The sequence below is a fragment of the Haliotis rubra genome, unplaced genomic scaffold, assembly GCF_003918875.1.
Source record: "Haliotis rubra isolate DU_JTF1 unplaced genomic scaffold, ASM391887v1 Scf704, whole genome shotgun sequence".
NCBI classification, from domain to species: Eukaryota; Metazoa; Mollusca; class Gastropoda; order Lepetellida; family Haliotidae; genus Haliotis; species Haliotis rubra.
In genome coordinates this window covers 361,756-387,919 of record NW_025767418.1, presented here as the reverse complement: position 1 = coordinate 387,919, position 26,164 = coordinate 361,756, and the positions used below count along the sequence as shown (strand labels likewise).

The window sequence follows — 26,164 nt, the reverse complement described above, 5'->3', positions numbered from 1 at the left end:
ATACACGCTTTATCTTCTGTGTTACGTGATCATTATTGGTATATTATTCTTATTTTGTTAACACTGTACTTGATCACATATCTATGCAATGTCTCTAAGAGAAATAGTAAGATTTCGGGGGGTTTTTTCAAAACGGAACGTGCACTGGACATTTTATTGGTGAGGAAATAAAAGGTGTTTTGGGGTAATAAAACTTCTGTGTGAGGAAGAGAAAGTGGTTGGTCCCTAATTGGTTTGAACATGGTGTTTGATATGCGCTGATTACAAGGGCACAAGTTGGAAACAAGAACAGCAACAACCTACAGCTTGTTCAGCTTGACCTGATCAAGTGAATACTAATGCTTTGCATGACCGTGTCAAAGCTGGTTGGGTCTATTATTGTGAAGGGGTGCATCTCTGTCAGGTGTCAACATGTCCCAACAGCCGAGACAAGGTCGTCGTTTAACATTCTCTGCTCCCCTATTTAATGAGGTTAACTCGACCTGCCGTTTGTGCCATATGACCTCCTGGGTCATGCATATGTAGAGTAGCTCAGGTCAAGCTGAACAAGCAAGCTGTATACATTGATAAGGACAAGACAATTCATTACTTATGTAACAAGTAGGCAAGGTTAACAGCATAACAAATGCAAAAGACAAATCGTAAATCGAGTTAACAAAGACATCTATAAAACGAAGATAGATAACTTGCTGGGTCCAGCACATGTGTCTCAAAATTCCGTGTCTGAAAGATTAACTTTCATTCTTAATAGAATTTAGGAAGGTTGCTCTATATCTATATTTACAGAAATATCGAAACGAATCTGAGAAGATAAAAATTATAAAATATTTCAACGATAGTATGGTACTTAAATCATAATCACCATATTTTGATTAACTTTGTATTAACATTATTCGTGAATTAAACGTAATGCTACGACTGAAGGGTTTAGTTTATCTTACTTTTCGCGTAAGAATGTGTTTAAACTATTTCCCTTCCTTCCTGGGTGGTGGGGTAGCACAATGGTTACAGCGTTTGCTCGTGACATGGAAGATCCGAGTTCGATTCCCCACTTGAGCGCAATGTGCAAAGCCAATTTCTGGTGTCCACCGCCTTGATGTTGCTTGGATATGACTAAAGCAGCGTAAAACCATACTCACTCGCTCATTCCTTGCTGTGGTCTCGCTTTTGTAAATACACCCATAACGTAATGACACGACAGCCAGACAGTTCACATTTGTTTTTTGCTTGCACTCAAAGACCGTAGTGGCGTAGAGGATTTTCCGAATTAAAAACAGCTGAAAAAGCTTTTCACAGCGGCCTTTATTTTGTAGTCATGTTACGAAACAACTTGACCGGACAGTCTAAACACACACGAAGTTGCACAGACTAGAGTAACCTCCCTTTGAAAACGGTTCATAGTACTTACCTCGCAACTACCCCAAAATTACACTGTTTGTTCCTAACAACGGATATGCATCGTCCCAAAGCATTCTGAAGTACTAAACATCATCTATGAACTTCCACGTGGTTCGGTGTCAAGAAAGGTCCACAATAATTATATCTAACCACTGAACCTCCTTTTGGTACTATTATCATACCCAAAACGAAAACATGACAAACACATTGACACAATCTGTATTGAGACAACATAACCCTTGAGGCGAAGAAGACTTTCCACATGTGTGCTATGACAGAAGTTCATTCTGGCTACCTCATGCCAACGTGTGGCTCAAGACACTGTCGGAATTGTACATCACGTCCTGCTTTTAGCAGAGATTTCTTACGGAAAATGGTCTGTTGCTCGTTTAGCGCCACACTCAGCAATAGTCCAGCTATAGGCGGTGGTCTGTTTATAATCGAATCTGGACCAGACATTCCAATGAGCAACATCACTCTACGCAATTGGGATTTGAACAACGGCGGCGAAAACCTTCAAAACCTCCATATTCTGATCCGAGCCGTGTTGTGATTGATAAATGTTTAACAAGTTATAACCGAACGTTTAACCGAAAAAATAGTCGGCATTACATAAAAGTGAGTGAGTGAGCAAGTTGAGATTTACGTCGCCTTTAGCAACATCCAAGCTATGTCACGGCAGGGGACACCAACATGGGCACATTACATAAACAGGTCTTGTGGTCTTTCATACACGGGCTCACATGCATCACTGTCACAGCATGTATTCTGGTTGACGTTACGAGCTACGTCTCTCCGATCAGCTTGTAGACTGGGATAGATGTCCATTTCAGCTGGACTGTTGACATCACATGATCCCTGCTGGCCTGGTGGCCCCCTGCACTTCCTGTTCCTGATGCAATAAGCAGCAGTCCTAAAAAAAGAATATTCGTATTATCTAAAGAAGCATCTCTTATATTTTACTTTACATTGAGATATTGCCTTGTGTTGTCTTTTCGTCAGTAGGACGCTCTGTATCTGTATCTGTATTTGTAGACTTGGAGGCTTTGTCTGGATTGAAATCAGTTGTGAGGTTTGCGTTAACTACAGCGTCTGGCGCAGCTGACTTCATGTATATCAGTCAATAAACAAGGCTTATGATTACAATTTAGTCAAAATCGTACAACAGACATACACATTTCTTATGCCCGTGGGATCTTTTGAATTTTTTTGTATTGTTAGATTCATTAAGTACATATTCGAATTGAATAATATTAAGTCAGATGGGTACATGGGAACAATGCGTGGAGCCCACTCCCTCCTTGAGCCGTCCCCCTTCTCTCTCCCTCCCTCCCTCACTCACACACATGACAGTAGTGTCGGAACATAGTCGGAATCATACAATGGACATAAACTTTTCACTCACTCACTCACTCACTCACTCACTCGGAAAGGTACACATTTCAGAATCATACCTACCAGACAAGCGACGTGAAGACAACGGATGCGACAGAGGCGATGATGGTGTACATAAAGTGAAGTTGGGTTGAATCTGAAACTGTTAACCAATATATACATCGCATTAAATAATATGCCATTACAGCCTGAAGTATACAGTGTTCGTCCAACATTTAAATGCCTTTCAGGAACTTCAGATGATCTATGTTGACTCTGTTCTGGAATGGTAGTACGGAACATATAGGGTATATACTAACAGTGTGTCCGACACGACAGTCGTGCCATCTGCGTGAGTGAGTATGGTTTTAAGCCGCTTTGAGCAATATTCCAGCAATAAAACCGCAAGGGAAACGTGAAATGGGCTTCAGGCATTGTATCTATGTGGGGAATTGTACCCTGGTCTTCATAGTGACAAGCGGACGCTTTAACCATTAGGCTACCCCACCACCCCTTATACCATCTGACACGACCATGATAAGAGTGACGGCGTTCATGGTTAATATATTAAACTCTTTCACAGTTGACCTACCTTTCACTATAAAAAGGTCACATTGTTTCACGTCGACAGTTCCATGTCTCTCTCGCTTACACTGGGCGTCACACTCGTTCTCCTTCTGCCCCACACGACAGCAGAGGGATCGCCTTCTCGTTACCTCCCCGTTCTTAGAGTCATTGCAAGATCCCCACCGTCCCCACATCCCCAAGGTGCATTTTGTACACTTGCCATCAGTTACCTCTGAAATGAAATTAGAAAGGTTTCATTCAAAATTCTATAAAAAAAAGCCATAATGAAGGGATACGAATTCTATTCATAGTCCTCGAGGCGAAGAAGACCTTTCACATGAGCACTATGTATTCTGGCTGTTCCTTGCCGTTGTGTGGTTTAGGACACAGTCGGAGTTCATTCTATATCAGTGACAACCTTTCGTGTACTACGTACACATCTAAGAGTAAGTGAGATGAGTTTTACGCCGCAGTCAGCAATATTCCAGATATATAGCGGCTGTCCGTAAATAATCGAATCTGGACCAGACAATTCAGTGATCAACAGTATAAGCATCGATCTGAACAATTGGGAACCGATGACATGTGTCAACCATGTCAGCATCCCTGACCACCCGATCCATACTCAGCAATCAAAAGATAAAGAAGCATCCTACCATCAGTGCAGCAAGGTCCAGAATAGCCTTGTCCACAGTGGCAGATGCTGCTTGAGAAGCTTCCGTTGTTGAAACAAACTTCACTGCAGTTCTCGGATTGAACTGAGTCGTTCTCCGACAACTGGCAGTCAAACAGACAGTCCTTATTGGATTGGCCTTCACAGCAACAAGGTGACCGTGACCTTGACCTTTGTCCTCCTCCACACGTCTGGCTGCAACTGTTCCATGATTGCCAGTTGTTCCAGGAACATAGTTGGCAAGTCTGACTCTGGTCTACGTGAAGATATATATTCTTGGATTTGATATGTTTCATTTGTTACTGGTTTACAACAACGTCATACAGCTGTAATACTGCTGAAACAAATATATGCTCATAACATAGTCACAATTGTACAATCGACATTTAGCAGAGATTTCTTATGGATGTGGAAAGGGTTTAGTCGTTTCACTTTATTAAATGCACTCATTACGTTTGTCAATATTCCCATACTATTGTTAATGTCATTGTTGTCGAGTCATCCAAGTCAGCGAGTTCGATCCGTTAGTCGACTCTTACGACAAGCATGGCACCTCGCATATTAGAGACGGCAGGGATAAACTGTAAGCAAATTGCACAAATTGACGCGAAATGGTGAATTGTAGCAGGAACGCGGTTGACTGTGGTAACCATTTGATGACTGCCATACGATGTCTCTCGCACTGTCTACTACATATTTCTTCATAGTGTGGCCTTCAGGAAGGCTTCAACCAAATGTTCATTTAGATCGTGACCATGTATATATACATATGACAGTTCTCACTTACAACACACTGACAGCATGGCCTTAACTTTCAATGCCTGGTGGTCTTTGTATTAGCTTGTTTGAGGGACATTTAGAAGTTGGAGCAGTAAGAAAGGATAACAATATATGAATAAACAACCTCTTTGTATTATTGTTAACATTAAGGTCTCAATAAATCAATAATTCGACCTGTATATGACAAACGCTTAGGATATTATGTGACACATACAGTATAACTGTTTCAGTCTATGACCCCACCCCTTACCATTCCCGGTGCAGTGTTTAGTGCAGACTCTCTCTTCAGTGCTCTTGTCCCGGAAGTTGCAATCAGCTGTACACTCAGTACTGTTCAACCCCCTTTGACAACAGCGCCATCTTTTCCTGGTTCGTGTTGCACAGCCACAGTTTGTGCTGCAGTTTCCCCATGAGAACCAGTTAATCCACGTGCAGTGTCGGGCACAGTCACCAGACGGAGCCGTCTCGTCTGGTAAACATGAATAGGATGTTTGTTAGGGTAACCTTGTAGCTACTACATTGGTGTTTATCTGATCTTCATTTTTTTTAGCTCAACTAACCATTCTCCTAACTTGGGTTTGCATTAGTACATTGCATTAGCTACCGCATACATTTTCAAGATAATAGCTATTCAGATTATTTGCATTAAAGCACCTTATGTTATGTGTTTCCAATAATATTTCACTGCCGCTTTGTGTAGTGTGAACAGGGTAAACAAACACGTTCTCCGTACATTGGTTGGCACTAGAGAAGAGAATTTATGAACGATGTTGAGCTTATTCTGTGTACATGATGAAATATGGGCATCTTCGCGAGGTCGTACTAATACCGTTGTTGTCCGTATACGATGCGGGTATGACCCACGTGTGGAGCTGACACACACAGACGTAATATAGATAAATATATTTGTCATATAGATTATACATCATAGACATTTCATCTAAAACAAACAGATGCTGACTGGTACACAAGATAAATGCAAAGCTGCAAATCATTCATTAAAAATCCATATTAGCAACAAACAGGGCTTGGTGACTTGAGAACTAAACTCCACGGTAAATCGAACAGCTGATTATTAACCTATAACTCTCACCTCGTTCACAACAAATTCCATATCTGAGAGGAGGACAGTGACAGTATCCATCAATGTAGCTTCCACCATTGGGGCAGTGTGTCGCACATGGCTGTGTCTCCACAGACGTGTTTGGTCGGTGGCATTTACCGATACAGTCTGGAACATGAACTCCACAGCACATCTTCCGTGTTCTGGTTCTCAGCCCAGCACATGTTCTGGTGCAGGAGCTCCACACACCCCAAGACTCCCACTCACAGGCCTGAATCCCGGGTTCACACACACAGTGCACCACCAGAGGCAGCACCATGGCGATGCACACCTTCACCAGACCCATCTCAGGACATTGAATATCTTAAGGAAATAGGAGGAAACGTTTTGTCGAAGACATACAATAATGATATAAACATAATACTGATGTTATGCTGGTTATTTGGGTATACATGTATTACATATTCACAGATCTATCAGTATAGATCTTAGATATCGATAATCGATAAATAAATATGGATCGATTACCGAGAATATCGGAGACGTAACTATGAGTACTGGTGAGTGGTGACATGTTTTTCCATGACATCATCCTGAGCATAATATAGAGACAGGCCACGGTGGTGGAATAGGGCTGGCTTTTCGATGATCGATAATCGGAAATATCGTCAATAGTGGTACTTATTGGTGGTACTCAGTCCACCACCGTGGACAAATAATCAATGTTAATAACATCCTAACTGTTAAAGAAACAATGAAAACATTAAGGTATTGTCATCAATGATAAGGAATATAAACTGGATCAATATCAATGATGATACTGAACTATTTCTGGATGGAACTGAGGACAGTTTATATGTTGCTATCAACACAATTAATGCATTTTATAAAATGTCAGGTTCGAAAATAAATTTAGATAAATCAAAAGCACAGTACATGTATATAGAAAGGGATTGCAAGATACAAAGCTTATAGACTTTCAATATAGATTTCTACAAGGCATTATGTACTAGGAATGTTAGGAGACTCAAACCTTTTGGATAAACCTACAAATATGGCTTAACAATTTTTATCCACATTCATTGAAATTATCAAAAAACATGCTTTGACTACTAAATCACATAATCATTGCTTCGAAGAGACATATTTACTTATGCAGTATTAAAAATATGCTTCCAAATCTAACTTTATATATAAAAACTCTAAAAGAAGTATTCTTTGTGGAAAATCATATATCAACAAAAACAATAATAAATAAATAATTTCCATCATAAATGGACCTTCTCTCCCCAGTACTTAGATGACTCAAAATGTATTAATTTGTGCCTGACATTATCTATACATTACCTATTTAATGAATTATGCATGTTTATAAAAATATTAATACGTTATATCTCACCTGTACATCATGTAGCCATATTACTTTAAGCCGTATGTAATACGGTTTTGTATATCTGTAATATTTTAATCTTGGGAACCAATAAAAACATTTTTTTAAAAACCAAAAAACATCCTAACTGTTTAATCGGCATTCTACAAGTTTGTGAGTAAATAAGGAAACACGCAGTTTTATGGATAACAACTTCTTGTAATGATAATAATGACCATTTATAAAGCGCCTGTTTCCATGCACTTGTGTATGCTCAAAGCGGTTACGCATTATTACCCCGGATAAGCCAAGGTGCCAGAAGGTTAACCGTCATATGACTTATCTCACCGGGTACTCATTCACTGCTGGGTGAACAGAGGCAGTTCATGAACAAACGCACCTGCTTAAGGTGAGACCACATTTGTCACGTGTGCTTTGTTGTGGGGCAGGAATGAAGTCCTAGAAACTCTCAGCAGTCAAGTTGCCAAACACGATCACCCATCCAAAGACTGTCCGCGACCAACGTTGCTTAACTTCAACTGATTTGCGATCTAGGCTCTATGCACAAAACCACACACAACCTTTTATTTCTTTTGCATTTCAATGACCGGCGTTCTTAGCTTATCCTGTACATTTATCAAACTAAGGTGTAAAAATATACACTCTTCAAAAATAAAGATTTCACTGTTTAAAAGGGTGTAAATTCACATGTGCATAGACAAAGAGTTCGCCAACACAACAACAGCTTTTATTGTTGTATTTCTGTTTACTTGAGTCCACAAGATGGCGTCCAAGTCAATGCTTTGTATGACCACCATTGGCAGCAATTACTGCTCGGCACCGTCTCGGCACAGACATAGAATTCTTGGCCACTCTTTCTGCAATTCGATGGCGAGTTGTGGAAGTGTCTGAGGCGTGTTTTGACGTTGACGTACACGTCGATCGAGTTCATCACATGTGTTCTATCGGGTTTAAATCTAGTGATCGGGAAGGCCATGACAAGACCTTGACGTTAGAACTGGCAAGGTAGCGGACCGTGACACGTGCTGTATGTGAAGTAGCGTTGTCATGCTGGAACAACTCCCTCTGTCGGTCCATAATCGGAAGCATGTGACGTGCAGGGACTTCGTTGATGTACAGATTTGCTGTCAACTTCCCCTGAACCAGCACTAAATCAGATCCTTATGTGCTGGATGTCACACCCCACTCCATGACAATCTCTCCACCGAATACGTCGACGTCTCGAATGCAATTAGGGGCAAAGCGTCGATGGTGAACACGCTGTCTTCCATCTCGCCAGTAAGAAATCGTGATTCATCCCTGAACCAGACTCGCTTCCAGTTTCTAAGGTTCCAGCTCCGGACACCACCGCACGCGAATGCGCCAATAGAAGTCTCTCATAACAAGGGAAGCAAATGGCCTTGTTGATTGAATCCCCCTTTCACGTAATCGATTCCTGACAGTTTGGTCGGAAATTCTTCTCAAATAGGGATGGGGTGTGCAGTCTTTGAGGCTATTGCAAGACTTTTGTTGACATGAGTCCCATCCGGAATTCGAACACACATCCTCAGATTCAGGCACCAAATCGCTAACACACAAAGTCAGCCATCTAACCCACTTAGCCACGGCGGCTTCCACAAAAAAAGATGTCGGACAACTGGTAGTCTAGACTGCGGACTTTGTGTACCCCTCTGATAAGCGTCTGATAATTGGCACGACTCCCACAGCCGAAAGCTGTGAATACACAATGCCATTTAGAAAGTGGTCAAATATAACATAATGTTACATTTGGGATTACACTTTCTTAGTAAAGTACAAATTTTAGTACTTTTGTTGGCTTGAGTCCCATCCGGGATTCGAACCCACACCCTCAGAGTCAGGCAGCTAATTGTGTGTTGGCGATTAGATGCCAGACTCTGAGGATGAGGGTGTGGGTTAAAATTGCCGCGTTTTTGGCACTGCAGCTGTTTACAATTACGCAAAGATGACGTTTTGTAAAGTAATAGTACATTTGTATGGTTTTTGCCGCAGCTACATGAGTAAAACAATTCTCAAAATCACCTATGCGTTTCTTTTTTTGAAGAGTGTACATGGTAACGTCGCTCTGTGCATTAAACGACAAGGTTTTGTTTCCTTGTTGAATAAGATCCATATCTATATTTTGTCAGTGTGTTTGTTTGTTGTTTAACGCACTCAGCAATATTCCAGCAGTTTGGACCATATAATCCAGTGATCAACATCATGAGCATCTAACTACGCAATTGGAATACGATGACATGTGCCACCGACCCCGTTAGTTGCCATACTTCGTCCATACTTCGGGATGTATGTGTTTCTCTCTGTGTGTTGTGTGTCCCTGTGTGTGTGGAAGGGGTGTGGGTGTGTGGATATGGGTGTGTAGGTGGGGTGGGGTGGGGTTGGAGGAGATGTGGAGGGTGGGGAGTGTGTGTGTATGTGTGTGGGGGTCGGTGGGGGTGGGTGTGGGATATTGGTATGGGTTTGGGTCTCGGATGTGTGTGTTTGTGTGGTCGTGTGTATGTTTGTGTGTTTGTGGGGTGGGTGTGTTGATATGGGTGTGGCTGTGGGTGGGTGTATGCGTGTAGGGGGATGTGGTGGGTGGGTTGGTGTTGGTATGGGGTCGGGGGTGTATGGGGGATGTTGTGGGGTATATATGTGTGTTTGTGTGTGTGTGCTGAGAATTCTTGTCTCTGTGTCAGTGTGTGTGAGAGTATATGTGTGCACGCGCGTGCGTGCGTGTGTGTATATGTACGTGTTTGTCTCTCTCTCTGTCTCTGCGTGCTTGCGTGTATGTGTGTGTGTGCTGCTGCTGCTGGACAAATGCTGATTTTACAATGAATGCTAGCCCACCGAGATACAATCCTTCACGGTGTTGCCTGTACGCGGCAAATCACTGACAAGTCGGCCATGTGTTTGACACGTTGCGCAATCCGGAAACCCTCGAGCTACATATTGCCGATGCCAATCATACACGTAAACAAGTAACACTGACTGAATTAAGCGACGTATTGTCTAACTAGGGAAAGGTTGTCCCAATGTTGGAGACCCAAGGCATGATGTGGCTATGCTTACAGAATTAGCTTTCATAATCTCATCAGTTAAACGACATGCATGTTTTACAGTATTACGTCTATATCCGTACAGTGTAATTATAAACGGTTTTCGAGAGCACGTGTTAGCATCATTTAGCATCACGTGTTTAGCATCATGACAATGGTCACAGTTTTTATTACTATGGACATGTTTGTATGGCTTGATTTATTCTGTATTGAACAATTGACTGTCACTCCAAGTAAGATTGACTAGATGGGTACAATGTCTGAAGCCGACTCACTCACTCAATCACTCTTCACTTCAATCACATGTACAATGATAACTTGAAAACTTAAAACTACTGGTGTGACGATTCATCGATACACATCGATGCATCGATCCATGGGCCGCCGATAAAGTGAATCGATACAAAGTTTTACGTTGTCGTATATCCCGATACGATACTTCAAATGGGACACGATACATCGATGTTTTACTTTGAATATTGCCAAATAGCGATATCTGTCACTTTTGTTTGATGATTAAAATATATGCATACTTATTTTCCCTTCATAAGTTTCTCGGAAATTCTTGCGTCAGGAACTGTGTCAAACATAGCGATCCCATTTTATTAACTTTCACAAAGTCAGTGTATAAACCTTATTATCTCATTTCTCAATGAACATTAAAAAACCGCTGGCGCAATTTGACGAATTTTAAAATAGTTTTGTTTTTATCTTAATGTGTTTTACAGTTGGTGTTAGACTTAAAAATTTTAATATTGTGATACGTATCTTATCGCCACCCTTGTATCGGGATTCGCATCGTATTGCAGCTTAAGTGCACGATACTTTGGCAATAAATCGAGGTGACTAAAATGTTAGTATCGTAATGTATCGTATCGCAGGTTGTATGCCAATACCAGCACTACTTAAAACGTGTTCAAACCATTAGTCCTACTCGTGATCAATTGTTTTCTCCATTTCAATCATAGAGATGTAGATACAAAAGACGATCACAAACGTGTTGATTTCAGGGTTAGCGTCATGAAACCTGTTCATGCTCTGATACAGAGCGCAATTGAAAAGGTAGGCAGAAATCGTGAGGTAAAACTTACGTGGATGGCAGTTGGCAAGTCTGCTGGACGTGGTCCAGTGAGTTCAAACAATGTAAACTAGACTGTTTATTCAAAGATTGTATTACAACTTAAATGATTAACGCTCAATTTTTCTTCCCCATAATATGTTTTACTTGTTGATATAATATAATGTCGATGTTATTATGCCAATAAAGGAATTTTTGTGAATCAATCGTTCGTCTTTGTTCACTGGGTTATCATGACCCAAATACTAGTAATAACGATATCGAGTGCAAAGGACAATATAATAATGCGATATTTAATAAGGCGCTTCATATATAGTCGCATTTTTCGCATTAATAAGTACCTCGCATTATTTTATTGATTTACAGTATGTATTTAGCGGACGGATCAATTTCTGTTTGTATTGTCCAATTCTAATAGGAATTTGCGATCTTATCTTTTTGGCGACAATATCCGCCATTTCTTCGTCTGGGACAAATAATCCGAAGAGGAACTTATCTACTTTTAAATAATAAATTTAACAAGGGTGAAGACATTGATGGAACCAAATAGGGCAGCTATGAGACAAGATGACGGATGTAAATGAACCTGGCTCTCACCGCGTGCATACATTAATCAATGTTCACGAAAACACAACTGACGTCAGGAGAGCCTTTGATCAATCTGTGTCAGATCCGTCAGTGACATAACTGCCCCATGGTCATCGAAACAAACGGCATTGTCCAGCCCGGGCGCTATAAATGTTAAACACAGGCTCAGGGTTGTATTGGAGTCTGTCACATATCACCATGAGGGTCACTGAAACACTGGTCGTCATTCTGGGGCTTGCCTTGTGCAGCTGTATGGGTCAAGGTTAAACACGGCAACAGGTACAGAGCTTTATGTATTTCAATAATTCGCAATCCTTTCACTTCGGAAATGACTCACAAACCTCAACCAGTTGAGTTCGTCCTATCAGGAACCTTGGCAGAGTTGATTATTGTATGTGCGCGTGTGTTTCAAGGAGCTATTTTTGTATCAGAGGTTTCCATCGGAGATATCTGCACACAAACGTGTAGGGATTACGGTGTGGAATAGCCACCACCGAGAAATAGCTTCACCACAGCCATTTCTAACCAAAATGAATTCATCTGAATGAAGTGCGTTCGTGTATGTATGTATGTATGTATGTATGTATGTGTGTGTGTGTGTGCGTGCGTGCGTGCGTGCGTGCGTGCGTGCGTGTGTGCGCTCGCATGTATGTATGTATGTCTTTGTATTTATGCGAATGCGTGTGTATGTGACCGCATGTGTGCGCGTGCGTGTACGCGCAATACAAAGGATGTCATGAAATCATGACACTCTTGGTCGGTAATTATCACAATGTATCTGGCATCTCAGGGTACGGGGGTGAAGGGAATGACAGTTCTATTCTTTCAGTGAACATATTGTTTTATTTGAATATTATGTATGGAGGGTATATACAAATGTAAATTAATATGAAACATCCACAAATGACTTGTCTGTGTATTTGCAGCGACGCCGGGCACAGGTTTTAAGGAGCAGATGGTCACGTGACCTAGACATCAACGTAACTGTTAAAGAAGCGGCCGCCATTTTGAAATCCAAAGAGAGAATATTCTTCCGATCCTCTGACAGACGGCTGACGGCGTTCAACATCACCCGATCCTACTCCTACATCGACTATAGCAGTGTGAGTACACCAGGAGCCTTAGGCGGTTGGTTAGTTTGTTGTTCAACGCCACAGTCAGCAGTATTCCAGCTATATAACGGCGGTCTTTAAATAATCGAGTCTGGACTAGACAATCCAGTGATCAACAGCATGAACATCGATCTATGCAATTGGGATAAGATGACATGTCAGCGAACCTGACCACCCGATCTCGTTAGTCGCCTCTTAGACAAGCATGGGTTGCTGAAGATCAATTGTAACCCGGATCTTCACGACTGGTCCTTAGTCACAATTGATCACACTGTCATTTTGCACAGTTGGGATGGTTTTTTTGTTGTTGTTGTTTTGTTTTTGGGTTGTTGTTTTTTGTTGTTGTTGTTGTTGTTTCGTTTTTTTGTTTTGTTTTGTTTTTGTTTTGTTTTTTGTTTTGTTTTCTTCTGGGGGGGGTTCGCTAAGCGTCAGTTTGGTGTTTTAATGTTAACAATATTTCAGGTATACTAACGAGTTATATTTTATTAAAAGGGATATAAAAATGTTATATGTTAAACAGTAATACAGTCTGATGTACGTATCTTTGTAGCAGTGTCACCCGAGCCTGTAGGCGAGGAATAACACTGCTACAAAGCGGCGTACATCAGACCGCATTTCCCGAGGGAGAAGTTTACGACTTATTTATCTTACCGCCATGTAAAGTGTACAAAATATCATTGTATTTTATTTTGAAGATCGATAAGCTCGCTTCCGACGATATGACATGTATACTAAATGGCGTCTGCCTCTCCACTGGATTTTTCGAATCAGTCAAACATTCTGACAAGCTTAAAACTGCTATAAAAATGGTTAATTATGTTTAAGTTTAGTGTGCAAACGATGCAATGTATAAAATGATTTAAATAAAACAGTGAATGTGTACTTGGTGAACTCAAAAACAGCTAATCGAACGGTTTTCGACTTCAGTGCACTGCGTGCGTCATATTATGATGTCATACGATTGTTAGCGATACAGCTTCTCGGCGGAGAGTTTGGCGGTTACCGTGGCAGCGGGTAATAATTCTTCCAGTTGTCATCCTCCTGGGAGGAGTAACACGGAAACGTTCTTTTATAAATCGTCATTGACCAATGAAATTAAAGTATTTTACATGAAAGTAAGATAAAGAGTCAGGGAATACAGAGACACAGCTTGCGGGAACGAAATAGTAACACGTCAAGAGTACGGCGGTTTAAATCTATCTCAAATCAAGATAAAATCATACACAGATTGAAGAAGTTTTGTATCAGTTTCTTTTTTATATAACTTCTAAAAATGCCACTCAGAGAAGTACAAAATCGAGATCATATCCTTTCAGACAATAATACTGATAAAGTGATAAAGGCCAAACAGGAAAGTAGTGGAAATATGTTTGACACTGATAACAACAGAGGAAAGAGATGTCGAATAAATTTTTTCTAACCTAAATCATAACGCCTTAACCTGAGGCGAGCATGTATGACTTGTTCCATAATAAACATCAAAGTAGGAGCTTTGTTCAGACTTAATGGCTTTACTTTGTAGTTTTTAATGCTTGCTTTATTTAATTATATGTTTTTGTTACTCTCATTGAGTTTAGTATGTTTTCTTTGAAAATACATGTTTGTTTCAAAATGTTTCCTAAATTATTTATGTCCTTAGGGACTTTTTACTCTATACATCCTTTAATTTATCAGCCCGATGTGTGATGTGAACATTATTTTAGTTATATCACTACGCGTCAACCAGATGTGTGATGTGAACATTATTTTCGTACCTACGAGTGCGAAAATATTGTCATGAACAATGCTATGACGTCACGTTTGTTCCGTGACGTTGCGTTCTACATGCGGTGACGGCGGGTAGCCAGCCTATGTTTGAAAGTAGATTTAGGTTTATTTTCCTCAATTTGACAACCTCGGTAATAAACAGAATATCATATTCGTGCCCATATCATACTATGTTTACGACACTCGTGCCTAAATATCGGCTATCGCTCGGGAAATACCAACATTTAGGCACTTGTGTCGTGAAGATAGTATGACATGGGCACTCATATAATATCCTCTATTTAGTTATATCACAGAAAAAACATCATTATGTGAAATAGTGACCTCAGTTTAGACTGTTCATTCTTAAACACTTACAATAAGGAATACTTGTCCGACAATATCTTTAGTAGCAGCGCAAAGCTAGTCCCAAACTATTTATAACTTGATATAAATTCGACAGCCCAAATGACATCACTTTAACAAACGAGCCCATGTACTTTGAACTTTATCTGAATAATTCTGAAACCGTTTTCACTACGAATGAGCCACAAGTGCTTTGACGCTATGTTTGAAAGAGTAACATTATATAAAGCTGACAAAAAAGTCCCGAATCATAATATTAAGTTCATTAGCTGAGATATTAAATTCGGATTCGTGGTATGACGCAGTTAAGTGTCATGTACGTATATTTACTTCTCTCTATCACACTCTTTAATTTTCATTTACTAGTTCCAACACAAGTCCTATATTACCGATTAGGAGAAAACAAGAGCATATCTACCTGACGACTCCGACCTCCGAGTGTCTGGGCTGCAGGGCTGTACCCAAATGTTTGCTGTATTATCAAAGTGTTGAATATATGGAAATGACAAATTTACATCCTACAGGACTTGATGGTGACTAAGGCCTACGTGTCAGGCAGACGGAAGTGCATCGTTTTACAAGGAAACATCACCAACGACTTCAATACCACCATGAATGACATACTGGCCAGGGAAGGTGAGCTTGTCAACACCCGGTGTCATCGCTGATATTCATAAATCCATTTATATTGATTCAATGGTTCCTATTTCGGGGGTTATTTGTAACTTACATATTGTGTCAAAACGTTGCCGTTGAAAGCATTCATACGAAAATGGTCACTTGACGACTGATTCTATAAAATAGAAAATAAACATTGATATATTGACGCTTTATGAAGATGCGTAGATCGATGCTCATGCTGTTGATCACTGGATTGTCTGGTCCAGACTCGATATTTACAGACCGCCGCCATATAGCTGGAATATTGCAGAGTGCGGCGTAAAACTAAACTCACTCACTCACTCACTTTTGAAAATGCGTATCCCTGTGTTATTGGTATCTTAAATTTTTCTCATGACAATCACTCTTTTTTTACTCAGAAACAGAGGCTAAACGAGACTGTTGAAATCGGCCAATTTGCAATGACATCTGACATTGCGATGACAACTTCAGAGAAAGAAGCCTTTCAGTCTGCCAGTCCTTATCTTGCCAGAAAATGTCTGAAAATGGATATCCTCAATGCAACCGAACCTGCGACTGGTAAGTGTATCCAAGAAGTAGTTTTGCCCAATGACATAATCTGTATCCACACAGAATGTTTTTTTTATTCAGATAGTTACCAACTTACTATGTTCAACAACTGCATTATTTATTTAGAAAACAAAACATTTCTTTTCTTGGTAGAATGTAATCACTTATAGTCGTAGGATAAAGAACAATGGGCGCAATGTGTGAAGCCCATTTCTGGTGTTTCCTGCCGTGATATTGCTGATATATTGCTAAAAGCGACCTAAAACTCTCTCACTCTATATTTTGAATAGTAAATATACTCCACATGCCTTTAAATACTTTAAAATCTAAGCAAAGAGAATGCTATTCAAAGGAATCAGTGACATTATGCTTTTTTACTTTTCAGATATGACAGACACGCTTGATAAGTTTCCATTAACAATTCTTACGGTTAGAGGAAGCGTCACCATCTACGTCAGATCCACATTGAATGCGTTGTCATGAGAATGACAGGTGGTTATATTTTTGTATAAACTGAGTGTATGTATGTGATGTGATGACTTGTGTTTATGTGGCAACAGCGCCAAAACAGTTTTAGAATTTGACCTTATGAGCGATGTTTCTGATGAAAAGGATAATGAAGTATAAAATTGTATTCTAGCTATATCTAAAAACGAACCCGAAACCGTGGCTAGTTTATGATCACATTGTTGAGCCGATAACCTTGATGATCACCCTGTGTTGGCAACAAGAGTAATCGTGTTACAAGTGTTTTTTATTGTGCTCTGTGACCGTGAAGATCCGTTTAGAACTGATCTTCAGCAACCCATGCTTGTCGTAAGAGGTGACTAACGGGATCGGGTGGTCAGGCTCGCTGGCTTGGTTGACACATGTCATCGTATCCCAGTTGCATAGATCGATGCTCATGCTGTTGATCACTTGATTGTCCAAACTCGATTATTACAGACCGCGGCGGTGCGGTACGGTGTTAGACAACAAACCAACCAACCAATCATTCGGTGTTAATTTTCTTATATGAGCTCTACTGTTCCCGAACACACACATCTACAAGAACCTGTAAAACACAGAGGTTAGAGGATATGTTGATATGTACCTGAACTGAATATTGAGAAGGTGAAAAATCTACCTATCTCTATGACACAACGTGGCTGACGGTTCGTTTGAGACAGCGAGTCCTGTTAAGTACATTTATGACGAACTAACACACATACCGAACTAGTTTTCTTCCTGGTCACTGGCTGTATCTTTTAATCGAAATGGGGCAGTATTTCCGCTTTGTGCCAGATGTACCTGTTGTGGAACAGGTAGACATATTCAGTACATATACATCTGACAATGAAATTATCAAAAATTTGCTCGTGTTGAAAAAAAGAATTCACAAGGACACAGACTTACTAACGCATGTAGTATACTACGTGTACACCGAGCACTCTTTTAAAACGGATATAACGAACTGTTTCTGTCCTGGCCACTGACTGTATGTTTTAGCCGAAATACTATAATAAACTTCTATTACAACGAACTCACGGGAACACGAATATTAATTCGTTCAAACTGAAACATGAGTCTCATTAATCTATTCAAACAATGACCTACTTTTCAGCCGATCCGAAGTTTCTCGTGTGAAAGTGTAAAGAGACTCCACAAACAACTGTGGTAACACTGATTTCCAATTCTTTGTTACGTAAGAAAACTTTAATAACATCGTATTTCTATATTTTATGGCGAGGGGTTGTCAGCATGACTTTAACTAAGACGTCACAGACTGCCCATGTTAGATGAGGTCGTAAAATGATTCACATTTCATCTGGCTCACTGGTTACACCTGTTATGTGTTCTTTGTGCTACATGGGGCGGTGGGGTAGCCTAATGGTTAAAGCGTTGGCTCGTCACGCTGAAGACCTGGTTCGAATCCCACATCGGGACAATGTGTGACGCCCATTTCTGGTGTCCCCGCTGTCCCCTGCTGGAATATTGCTAAAAGCGGCGTAAAGCCAAACTCAGTAGGTCAGTCTTTGTGCTAATTAAGTGTAGTTTTGTAACGCACAATGCGATTGATATAATATCGAGTCCGTACCAGATCGCCAAACCTTTCTAGCGGCAGAGCCTCGTTTTGAGATTACCACGATTTCCAGATTTCCGTTTGTCAGAGCACGCTGTACAACAGTGCACGCTGCACGACGTGTTTGTAAGAATTAAACGAAGCGTAGCGTTGCAATATACAAGTGCTTAGATGTACCAACTAATACTGACTAATATTATATGTATCTAGTTGAATGAATTGGTCTCAACATTCTGGACTGGTTATTATACTATGTTGCGCAATAGGACGAAACCCAGTCAGCAGGAAACGAGACTGTTGTGTAATGAATGGTTTGACTTGTAGCCGTAGTTTTGGCTAAAATATACAGAAAGTGGCCAGGGCAGAAACAGTTCGTTACATCCGTGTGTTGGTTGTACCGAATGACGAACTAATCTCCGTGTTCCCTCTGAGTTCGTTATAACGGTAGTTCACCGTATTTACGTCAGACTCACTTTCATTATAACACATGAATACTTTCACGTCGCTTTCTAAAACGTTTGCTTATTTCTCAAACCAAGCAGGTCATATGACATTCTCCCCACCATTATGTTGTACATCATACATGTTGACTGTGAAGTGTGGGATGCAAATAAAGAGGTCAACCAAAGAACATTGTTGTTGTTGTATCCATTCCATGACGTCAGCATATGGTCACATTTTAGAAAGAAAGTTAAGGATGACTTAGACGTGCAGGTTCCAAGTCAATGCAGAATGTTAACAACTGAAAAATATCATTTGATTATCTGCAACGATTGCAGTTGAACGTGAATGCAAGAACAGTCATTTTGGTGACAATTATATCTATATGAATGAATCCCTGAAAATCGGTTATGACACCAGATATTCGCGAAATCGATAAGTCACTATTGAACATCAGTTGCTTGACCATCCTCACAAACATGTTGCTTTTGTATAAAGAGGAAGGAGCTCTGAATATTGCATGAATGGATCACTTACAATCACTTATGACATCACAGATTCGCGGAAAGCGTAATTCTCGCCATAAAATATGTTGTGAAGTCAAGTCCATGAACAGTATGCTGGAATGTTCTGATGAATATCAAATACACCTGTCAGTGAAATCTGTCAAAACCGGACTCTGTGTAATCCGATTTTCTCCATAATCCGGACTTCTCTCTGAGTCCCGGCCAAATTGTTCTTAATTTATCATTAAAGCGTGCTTTATAATCCGGACTCTCTCAGTTACGGATTACAGACTAAAATAACAGTCCCGACAATGCACTTGTATGAGAACAATGCAATCCGGACGTAGCTGACTAAAATAACAGTCCGTTGAATAAACATCTCTGTTATTCTGTTCACAATGGTTAATGACTGAAAACATTGTATTACGTGGAAATTTACAGAGGCTGAATCAATTCATGTTAACAGACTTTTTCCGATGAAAGTATAAACAATATATTGAGTATAAATGAAAAACAAAGTAGAGCGATTCAAGACGTTGGTTGTCCAAAGGGAGGTAACCCCATCCTGGCAGTGGGGATAGTAACGGACAAAGTTGTCTACTCCTGACTACTTTGCAATCCGGACAAATGAGTCAGTCCCAGGCCAGTTCGTAACAGAAGAGATTCCACTGGAAATGGCTGTGCTGGTACTTACATGATTTGACTTATGTTTGCGATGTATTGGTGACAGAGTCTTGGGACATGACAAATGAGTGGCTAAAGTAGTAAACATTTAACACAGGATTACTCTGGTGACACCACAGCGTTCCGGGGCCTATTTACCAGTAAGTTCGCTATGGATCATTAAACATCACTGTGTGTTTTCATTTCTACTGTATGTCGGGTGGGCGGTGGGTAGCCTAATGGCTAAAGCGTCTGGGTTCGATTCCCCACATGGGTACAATGTGTGAAGCCCATTTCTGGTGTCTCCCGCCGCGATATTGCTGGAATATTGCTAAAAGCGGCGTAAAAACATACTCACTCACTCACTAGAAGCCGCGAACTTACATCCGTGAAAATTGAATGTTTAGATCTTTTGCTGAGAGTGTCCGTCTGTCATATTCGGAATTTCATATTTTCATGTCTCAGGATTGATAAATTGTTCAACCTCACTATACCAATTCAATGGTTAATGCATTCAATATCTTGAACACAAAAGAATACCCTGTTTTAAACGAACGACACATAACTAATTCATGCTCTGATTCATGGGATGCCCTGAAGTTGTGTCATGCGCAGAACACCATATGGTCTAGTTACATAATGAGCTGGAAGCAAAATAGCCATTCACCATTCAAATACATGACGCAAGCTTAAGGTGTTCCATTGTTCCCAGATGAAGGTAAAACTGGAAAAATACATTCATGTTTTTAAACACATTTCATCACAACCCGTCATAACTGTCAGATGAAAAGCCAAAAACGTTGACGTCGGAGACGTTCCATCATCATAACATACACTTTGTTATGTTGACATGTTAGGGTAATGTCATCGATACTGAATGGAAATGCTAACGTTTGGCGGACAGTCAGGACTGGGTATGGCCTTATACTGGACAAAATCAGTTAGGGATATACGTAAATTTGAAATTATGAATAATGATCTATTTATTCATTGACACACACTGATAAAATATTAATCTCATAAAAAACCAATATCCCTAACATACTTTGTCCAGTATATATTGTTTGCAGTTTTATTTCGAGTAAAACTGGATTATACAATGGCATCCGTTTGTGTCATAATATACCATAGAATATAAAAAGATATTCACCCACTATGAGTAAATAAAGAATATACAAGATATTGACCCACTATGTATGTTATCGTAATATAAATGATATCACACTCTCGATATATCATAAATGATATACAAGATATTCACCCACTATGTGTATTGTGTTACATAAATATTAATAGGAGGTAGTGAGTTAAGATTTTAATCACATCGGCAGTACTTCAGCGATATTGTGACATATACACAAGATATTCACACACTATAGGGGAGACTGGAGTCAACTGTAACACTTATTACTTAACTTCTTGTAGTTCGATCCCAGACGACCGCTCACAAAGGTTAATCGGTACTAACTAGTACATTGGCTTCTTGGCTTTAAACCTCAGTGTCGTTTCAAGTTCACTATCATGTCTTTACAAAGTTATTACGTATCAAATGCAATGACTACTTCCAAATATGTCGTAATATCTAAACTTTACACTTGAAAAGTTAATTTCATCAAACACATTTACTGCATTAAGAACGGTTTAATACGTTTGTGAAAAATTACCTACCTATGTGAAAAAACGATTTTTCGTCAACTGTATCTCGCCATAAGCGAGCAGATGAAAAACGCCTGGATGAGTACCGCAGGAAAGTAAAAGGAAATAACTCTACTCACCTACACTATGCTTGAGCGAAAACGCTTTAGAGTAATTGCCCTTTGTTACAATTGACCCCGGTCTCCGGTATATAATATTAATACACAAGATATTCACACACTATGTGTAATATATGATATAACACACATATCATACACTATGAATATTATATACTATGCAACACACACATACACATATGGTGTCGTTGTGGTCTTGTGTGGCTAGAGCCCAGGCCACACATCAGTCTAACGTTACGCAAACGTTCGTCTCGGACAGTCCTTGGATGGGTGAGCGTGACTCCTGAGTGTTTCTACGACTTTAGCAATGCCCATAACGAAGCACATATGTAACGCATGTGGTCTCAGCTTAGGCATGTGAGTTTGTTCAAAATTGTCTCTGTTCAGCAGTGAATGGGTACCAGGTCGGTTAAGTCCTGTGGAACCTTCCATCGCGCCTCACAGGCAGCTTGAGTTGATAATAATGTCTAAGCGCTTTGAGCATGCACAAGTGCGTACAAACGCTTAAATGTCCATTATTGTGTAACATTATATTATTATATTCACACACTATGTATAAAATAGAATGTACAACATATTTACATACTATGTATAAAAATAGAATGTACAACATATTTACACACTATGTATAAAATAAAGTGTACAACATATTTACACGCACTATGTATAAAATAGAATGTACAACATATTTACAGACTATGTATAAAAATAGAGATGTACAACATATCCACACACTATGTATAAAATAAAATGGGAACAACATATTTACACACTATGTATAAGGTCAGGTGAAATTGGGTTTACGTCGCACGCCGAGAATATTTCGCTCATATGACGACGTGCATGCGTGTGTATGTGTATGTGCGGCTGCTCGTACTAGCCCAGACTTAAGCTGGTTTTATAGTGCTAGCCCACTGAGATACCATGCACCAGTGAAGCATGAATACCCCACTCAGACACATTATACTGACTCCGGAGCCGACCAGTCCTTGTTGTACCCATTTTATGTATAAAATAGAATGTACAGCATATTTACACTATGTATAAAATACAATGTACAGCATATTTCCACACTATGTATAAAATAGAATGATGGCATATTTCCACACTCATACAATGTGTTTAACATAGAATATACAACATATTTCCACACACTATGTATAAAATAGAATGCGTACCAAATATATTCACAAAAACCATGTTTAATATAGGTCAGCGATCTAAAGGGCACTACAATCTGTGCCAGTTTTTAGACCATTTTCTGGAAGCTATTAGAACTAGATTGCAGACTGCTTGGCGCTCACTCTGAGAGAGAGTGTGTTCGAATCTAGGATGGTTCTCAACTACCCAAAGTACTTTTCGATCTTTACGTTACTTACAAACTGTCTCCCCAAATATACCATATGTTACATCTGACAACTTTCCCAAAGCCATATTGTATTCATCAATTATGTATAATTATGTATAATTCACCATCAATAGAAACATGCATGCTAAGCATATTCAGAGGAAGTCACGTGCTCATTTGGTGGCGATTAAACCATCATGTCGGCAATATAATTCTCACAAACATATTTTGTGAACTCCGTAACGTAAAGCAGGATCACAATGTATGCCAAACACTGATAAATGTAAGAATATTTTTGCGATATCAGAGATAAAAGGCAACAATGTCACTAATAGTTTTCGATATGAAAGATACATGGCAGTATGCTAATGATAAGTTTATTTAATACAGAACAATCTGATGTCTGGATTGCCCCCTTTATATCTATGCAATGCTAATGCGGTGAAGCCCAGCACCATTACACGTGTGGTCCATGACTAGACAGCTGGACAACATTCATGAGTCACATTGCGTGGCTAAACATAACAGCAGTGAGTAAGGCCAACCTGAACAAAGTCAGACAACGAATCAGTTTCCAAAATTGATATGAAAGTTACCTGCGGGACATTATAACCAGTCATTAGGTTGGATTGTATTATGTTCCAGAAGTTTCTGTACCGCGCATTATTAATCCAGCTGACTCCCTTCCAGATTACTCTTGACTCCAGAACATTGTAACATATGTACAGCGTCTGTGGAACTGAGATTCATCACTCAAACATAGTATTATTAATAGTATTATTAGTTGCAGGTTAGCTGTACATACTAAGGGAGGTCACTCTCATTTGACTACTGTTCAAGGCCATGTGCTCATAGCACCAGCCCCTTTAAACATCACGGTTCTAATAAAACACGACACACAGACACAGTGGAGATCAGTCAATGCTATATGCTTGTTAGGGCGGCTAACGGGATTGAGTATACTGAATGTCATCTTAATCCCAGCTGATGCTCATGATATGTCGATCACTGGATTATCCAGGTCCAGAATGATATTATTATGTAATTACTAGCAGACCGCTGTCCACACTGTAAAGCTGAAGGAAAATATTGCCCCAGAGTGCTGCGTTGGACAACAAACAAAACAGGAGTTAGATTCTAAGCATAAATTTGGTTCCACGCACACTGTACTGATTACTATTATGCAAGCGTCCTCGAGCTGTAATTATAATAATTGAGGGCTGTACTCTCTGTATGTGGGGGAGTAGAGAACCTGTGGTTATAAACTTCACCAGTTGACATGTTAATATATTCAAAGCATCACATGCGTTGCAAATATAAATATTGAGAAGAATATTCTGCACATATAAAATGGCCACTTCCTCAATGGCTATCGCATCTAGCACTCCACATCAAACACTGTGTCACGCGCCCACAAATACTGCATGCATAATATGCGGCACCTTTACTCCGTGGACGGTATAATATTGCTGCCATGGACTGCACGTCATACAGCAGAAAGAAAATGCAAGGCGCGGAAACCAGGAAGGAATTTTTCCGGAGTTTAAAATTAATGTTAGCGACAGCATGGGTGGATGAGCCTCGATTCAATTACGAAGTTTGCCATTAACAGATAACCGAAATCAGTGATGAAAGATGTATGACGGCTGTCACCAGAAACCGACTGCACTGGTAAACAAGAAGGGTGGTTTGTGTGTTAGTTAAACTACGCGCTCGGCTAATGTATTCCACTATATGGCGACGGTCTGTAAATGATCGAGCCTGGGGACCAGACAATTCAGTAGATCAACAGCATGAGGCGTCAATCTACCTAATTGGGATGCGGTGACGTATGTGTCAACTAAAGATCAACAAGCCTGACCAAATTCGCCTCTAACGACAAGCATGGGTTGCTGAAGATCAATTCTTACCCGGATCTTCACGGGTACAAGGAGGATGAGAATGCGAAACAATGACATAATAATAATACATCATATGGCTGCTAGCGGCTTTGCTGTTGTTGCCTTTCGGCGGAGTGTGGATGTAAAATGTTGTTCAGTGCGGCCGGTTAGCAGGACACAAAGGACGCTTCACTGCAGAATCACATAACAAGCCTGTAACGCTTAAATATCCTACTCCGACGGTGATGTACTGTCATTGACGATTAATCAAACCGGAATCAATTCAAAGTCAGGTTTCATTTCCAAACAAACAAATCGAGAAAGCTCAGACTGATTAAACGCCGGACCGAACCGAGGGTTGAGGAGTCGATCTGATGGTTGAACTACCTACACCGGCTCGCGTAAACACGAGATCATTCATTAACCTGTTATGAATCTGCATTGTGTGACACGTGCCCTGAGCTTTCATTTCACCACAAACATCAAAACAAAAGGTCATACCAAGGTGACACGTTCCCACATGGGTCTTATATGAACAATATCTGTTTTTAATGTTCTCCTCGTAAACAGATGTTCCACATCCATAACTGTTCACCATTCATGTGTAACACTCCTTAATGTAGGTGATGTTCTTGTTGCATCTGATGAAGTATCAGGGTTACAGAAACACCTCATTACTTCAAGTATATATGAGGATGCTTGGAGTCCTGAAGGTAAATCTGGACATGGCAAATGTGGCATTTGAAAAGGTTGACGTCTATCGAGAAACGTAAAATAGTTTTATAAAAAGGTAAAAAGGTCTTACATTTCATTCAAAGCAGCTGGCGATGGGGTAGCCTAGTAGTTAAAGCGTTCGCTCGTCACGCTGAAGACCGGGATCGATTCTCCACATGGATACAATGTGGTGAAGCCCAATTATGTAGTGTCCCCCGCTGTGAATTGTTGCTTCAAAAGCGTCGTAAAACTAAACTCACTCACATTTTGTGATGAAGAGGGAAAACAGTTTTCTATGCGTCATTTGTATAAACTTGGTATGGTTGACCCATCCTTGTTTTGAGACGTTTTTCGACACAAAAAATCAACCAATTCTTTTAATGGCTCTGAGGGTGT

At 40.1% G+C, this 26,164-nt stretch overlaps 1 protein-coding gene and 1 long non-coding RNA gene across 3 annotated transcripts; one reads left to right on the top strand and one right to left on the bottom strand.

The window, feature by feature from the left end:
* Positions 1–1,284: 1,284 nt before the first annotated feature.
* On the bottom strand, positions 1,285–15,707 carry LOC124258959 (A disintegrin and metalloproteinase with thrombospondin motifs adt-1-like). 2 transcript variants are annotated; one of them, XM_046693027.1, is made up of 7 exons: positions 15,610–15,707; positions 5,886–6,218; positions 5,043–5,261; positions 3,996–4,268; positions 3,365–3,571; positions 2,857–2,935; positions 1,285–2,311 (listed from the first exon to the last, which is right to left on the bottom strand). In XM_046693027.1, the coding sequence occupies exons 2-7, from the start codon at positions 6,199–6,201 to the stop codon at positions 2,101–2,103; spliced, it is 1,305 nt and encodes a 434-aa protein (XP_046548983.1). In that variant the 5' UTR covers positions 6,202–6,218; positions 15,610–15,707; the 3' UTR covers positions 1,285–2,100. The 2 variants fall into 2 exon arrangements, with proteins under 2 accessions (XP_046548983.1, XP_046548984.1); XM_046693028.1 differs by having other exon boundaries at positions 2,857–2,929.
* On the top strand, positions 12,294–15,817 carry LOC124258961. The gene is made up of 3 exons (XR_006893717.1): positions 12,294–12,431; positions 12,894–13,070; positions 15,716–15,817. It is a non-coding gene; the product is annotated as an uncharacterized LOC124258961 (long non-coding RNA).
* Positions 15,818–26,164: the final 10,347 nt, after the last annotated feature.

What these genes read in the sequence shown, in the direction of transcription:
- LOC124258959 (XM_046693027.1), bottom strand. Translation starts at nt 6,201, where the DNA reads ATGGGTCTGGTGAAGGTGTGCATCGCCATGGTGCTGCCTCTGGTGGTG. An exon ending in TGGACCTTGCTGCACTGATG is followed by an intron (nt 3,572 to 3,995) that starts GTAGGATGCTTC and finishes ATTTCATTTCAG; the next exon opens with AGGTAACTGATGGCAAGTGT. An exon ending in TGACCTTTTTATAGTGAAAG is followed by an intron (nt 2,936 to 3,364) that starts GTAGGTCAACTG and finishes ATTGGTTAACAG; the next exon opens with TTTCAGATTCAACCCAACTT.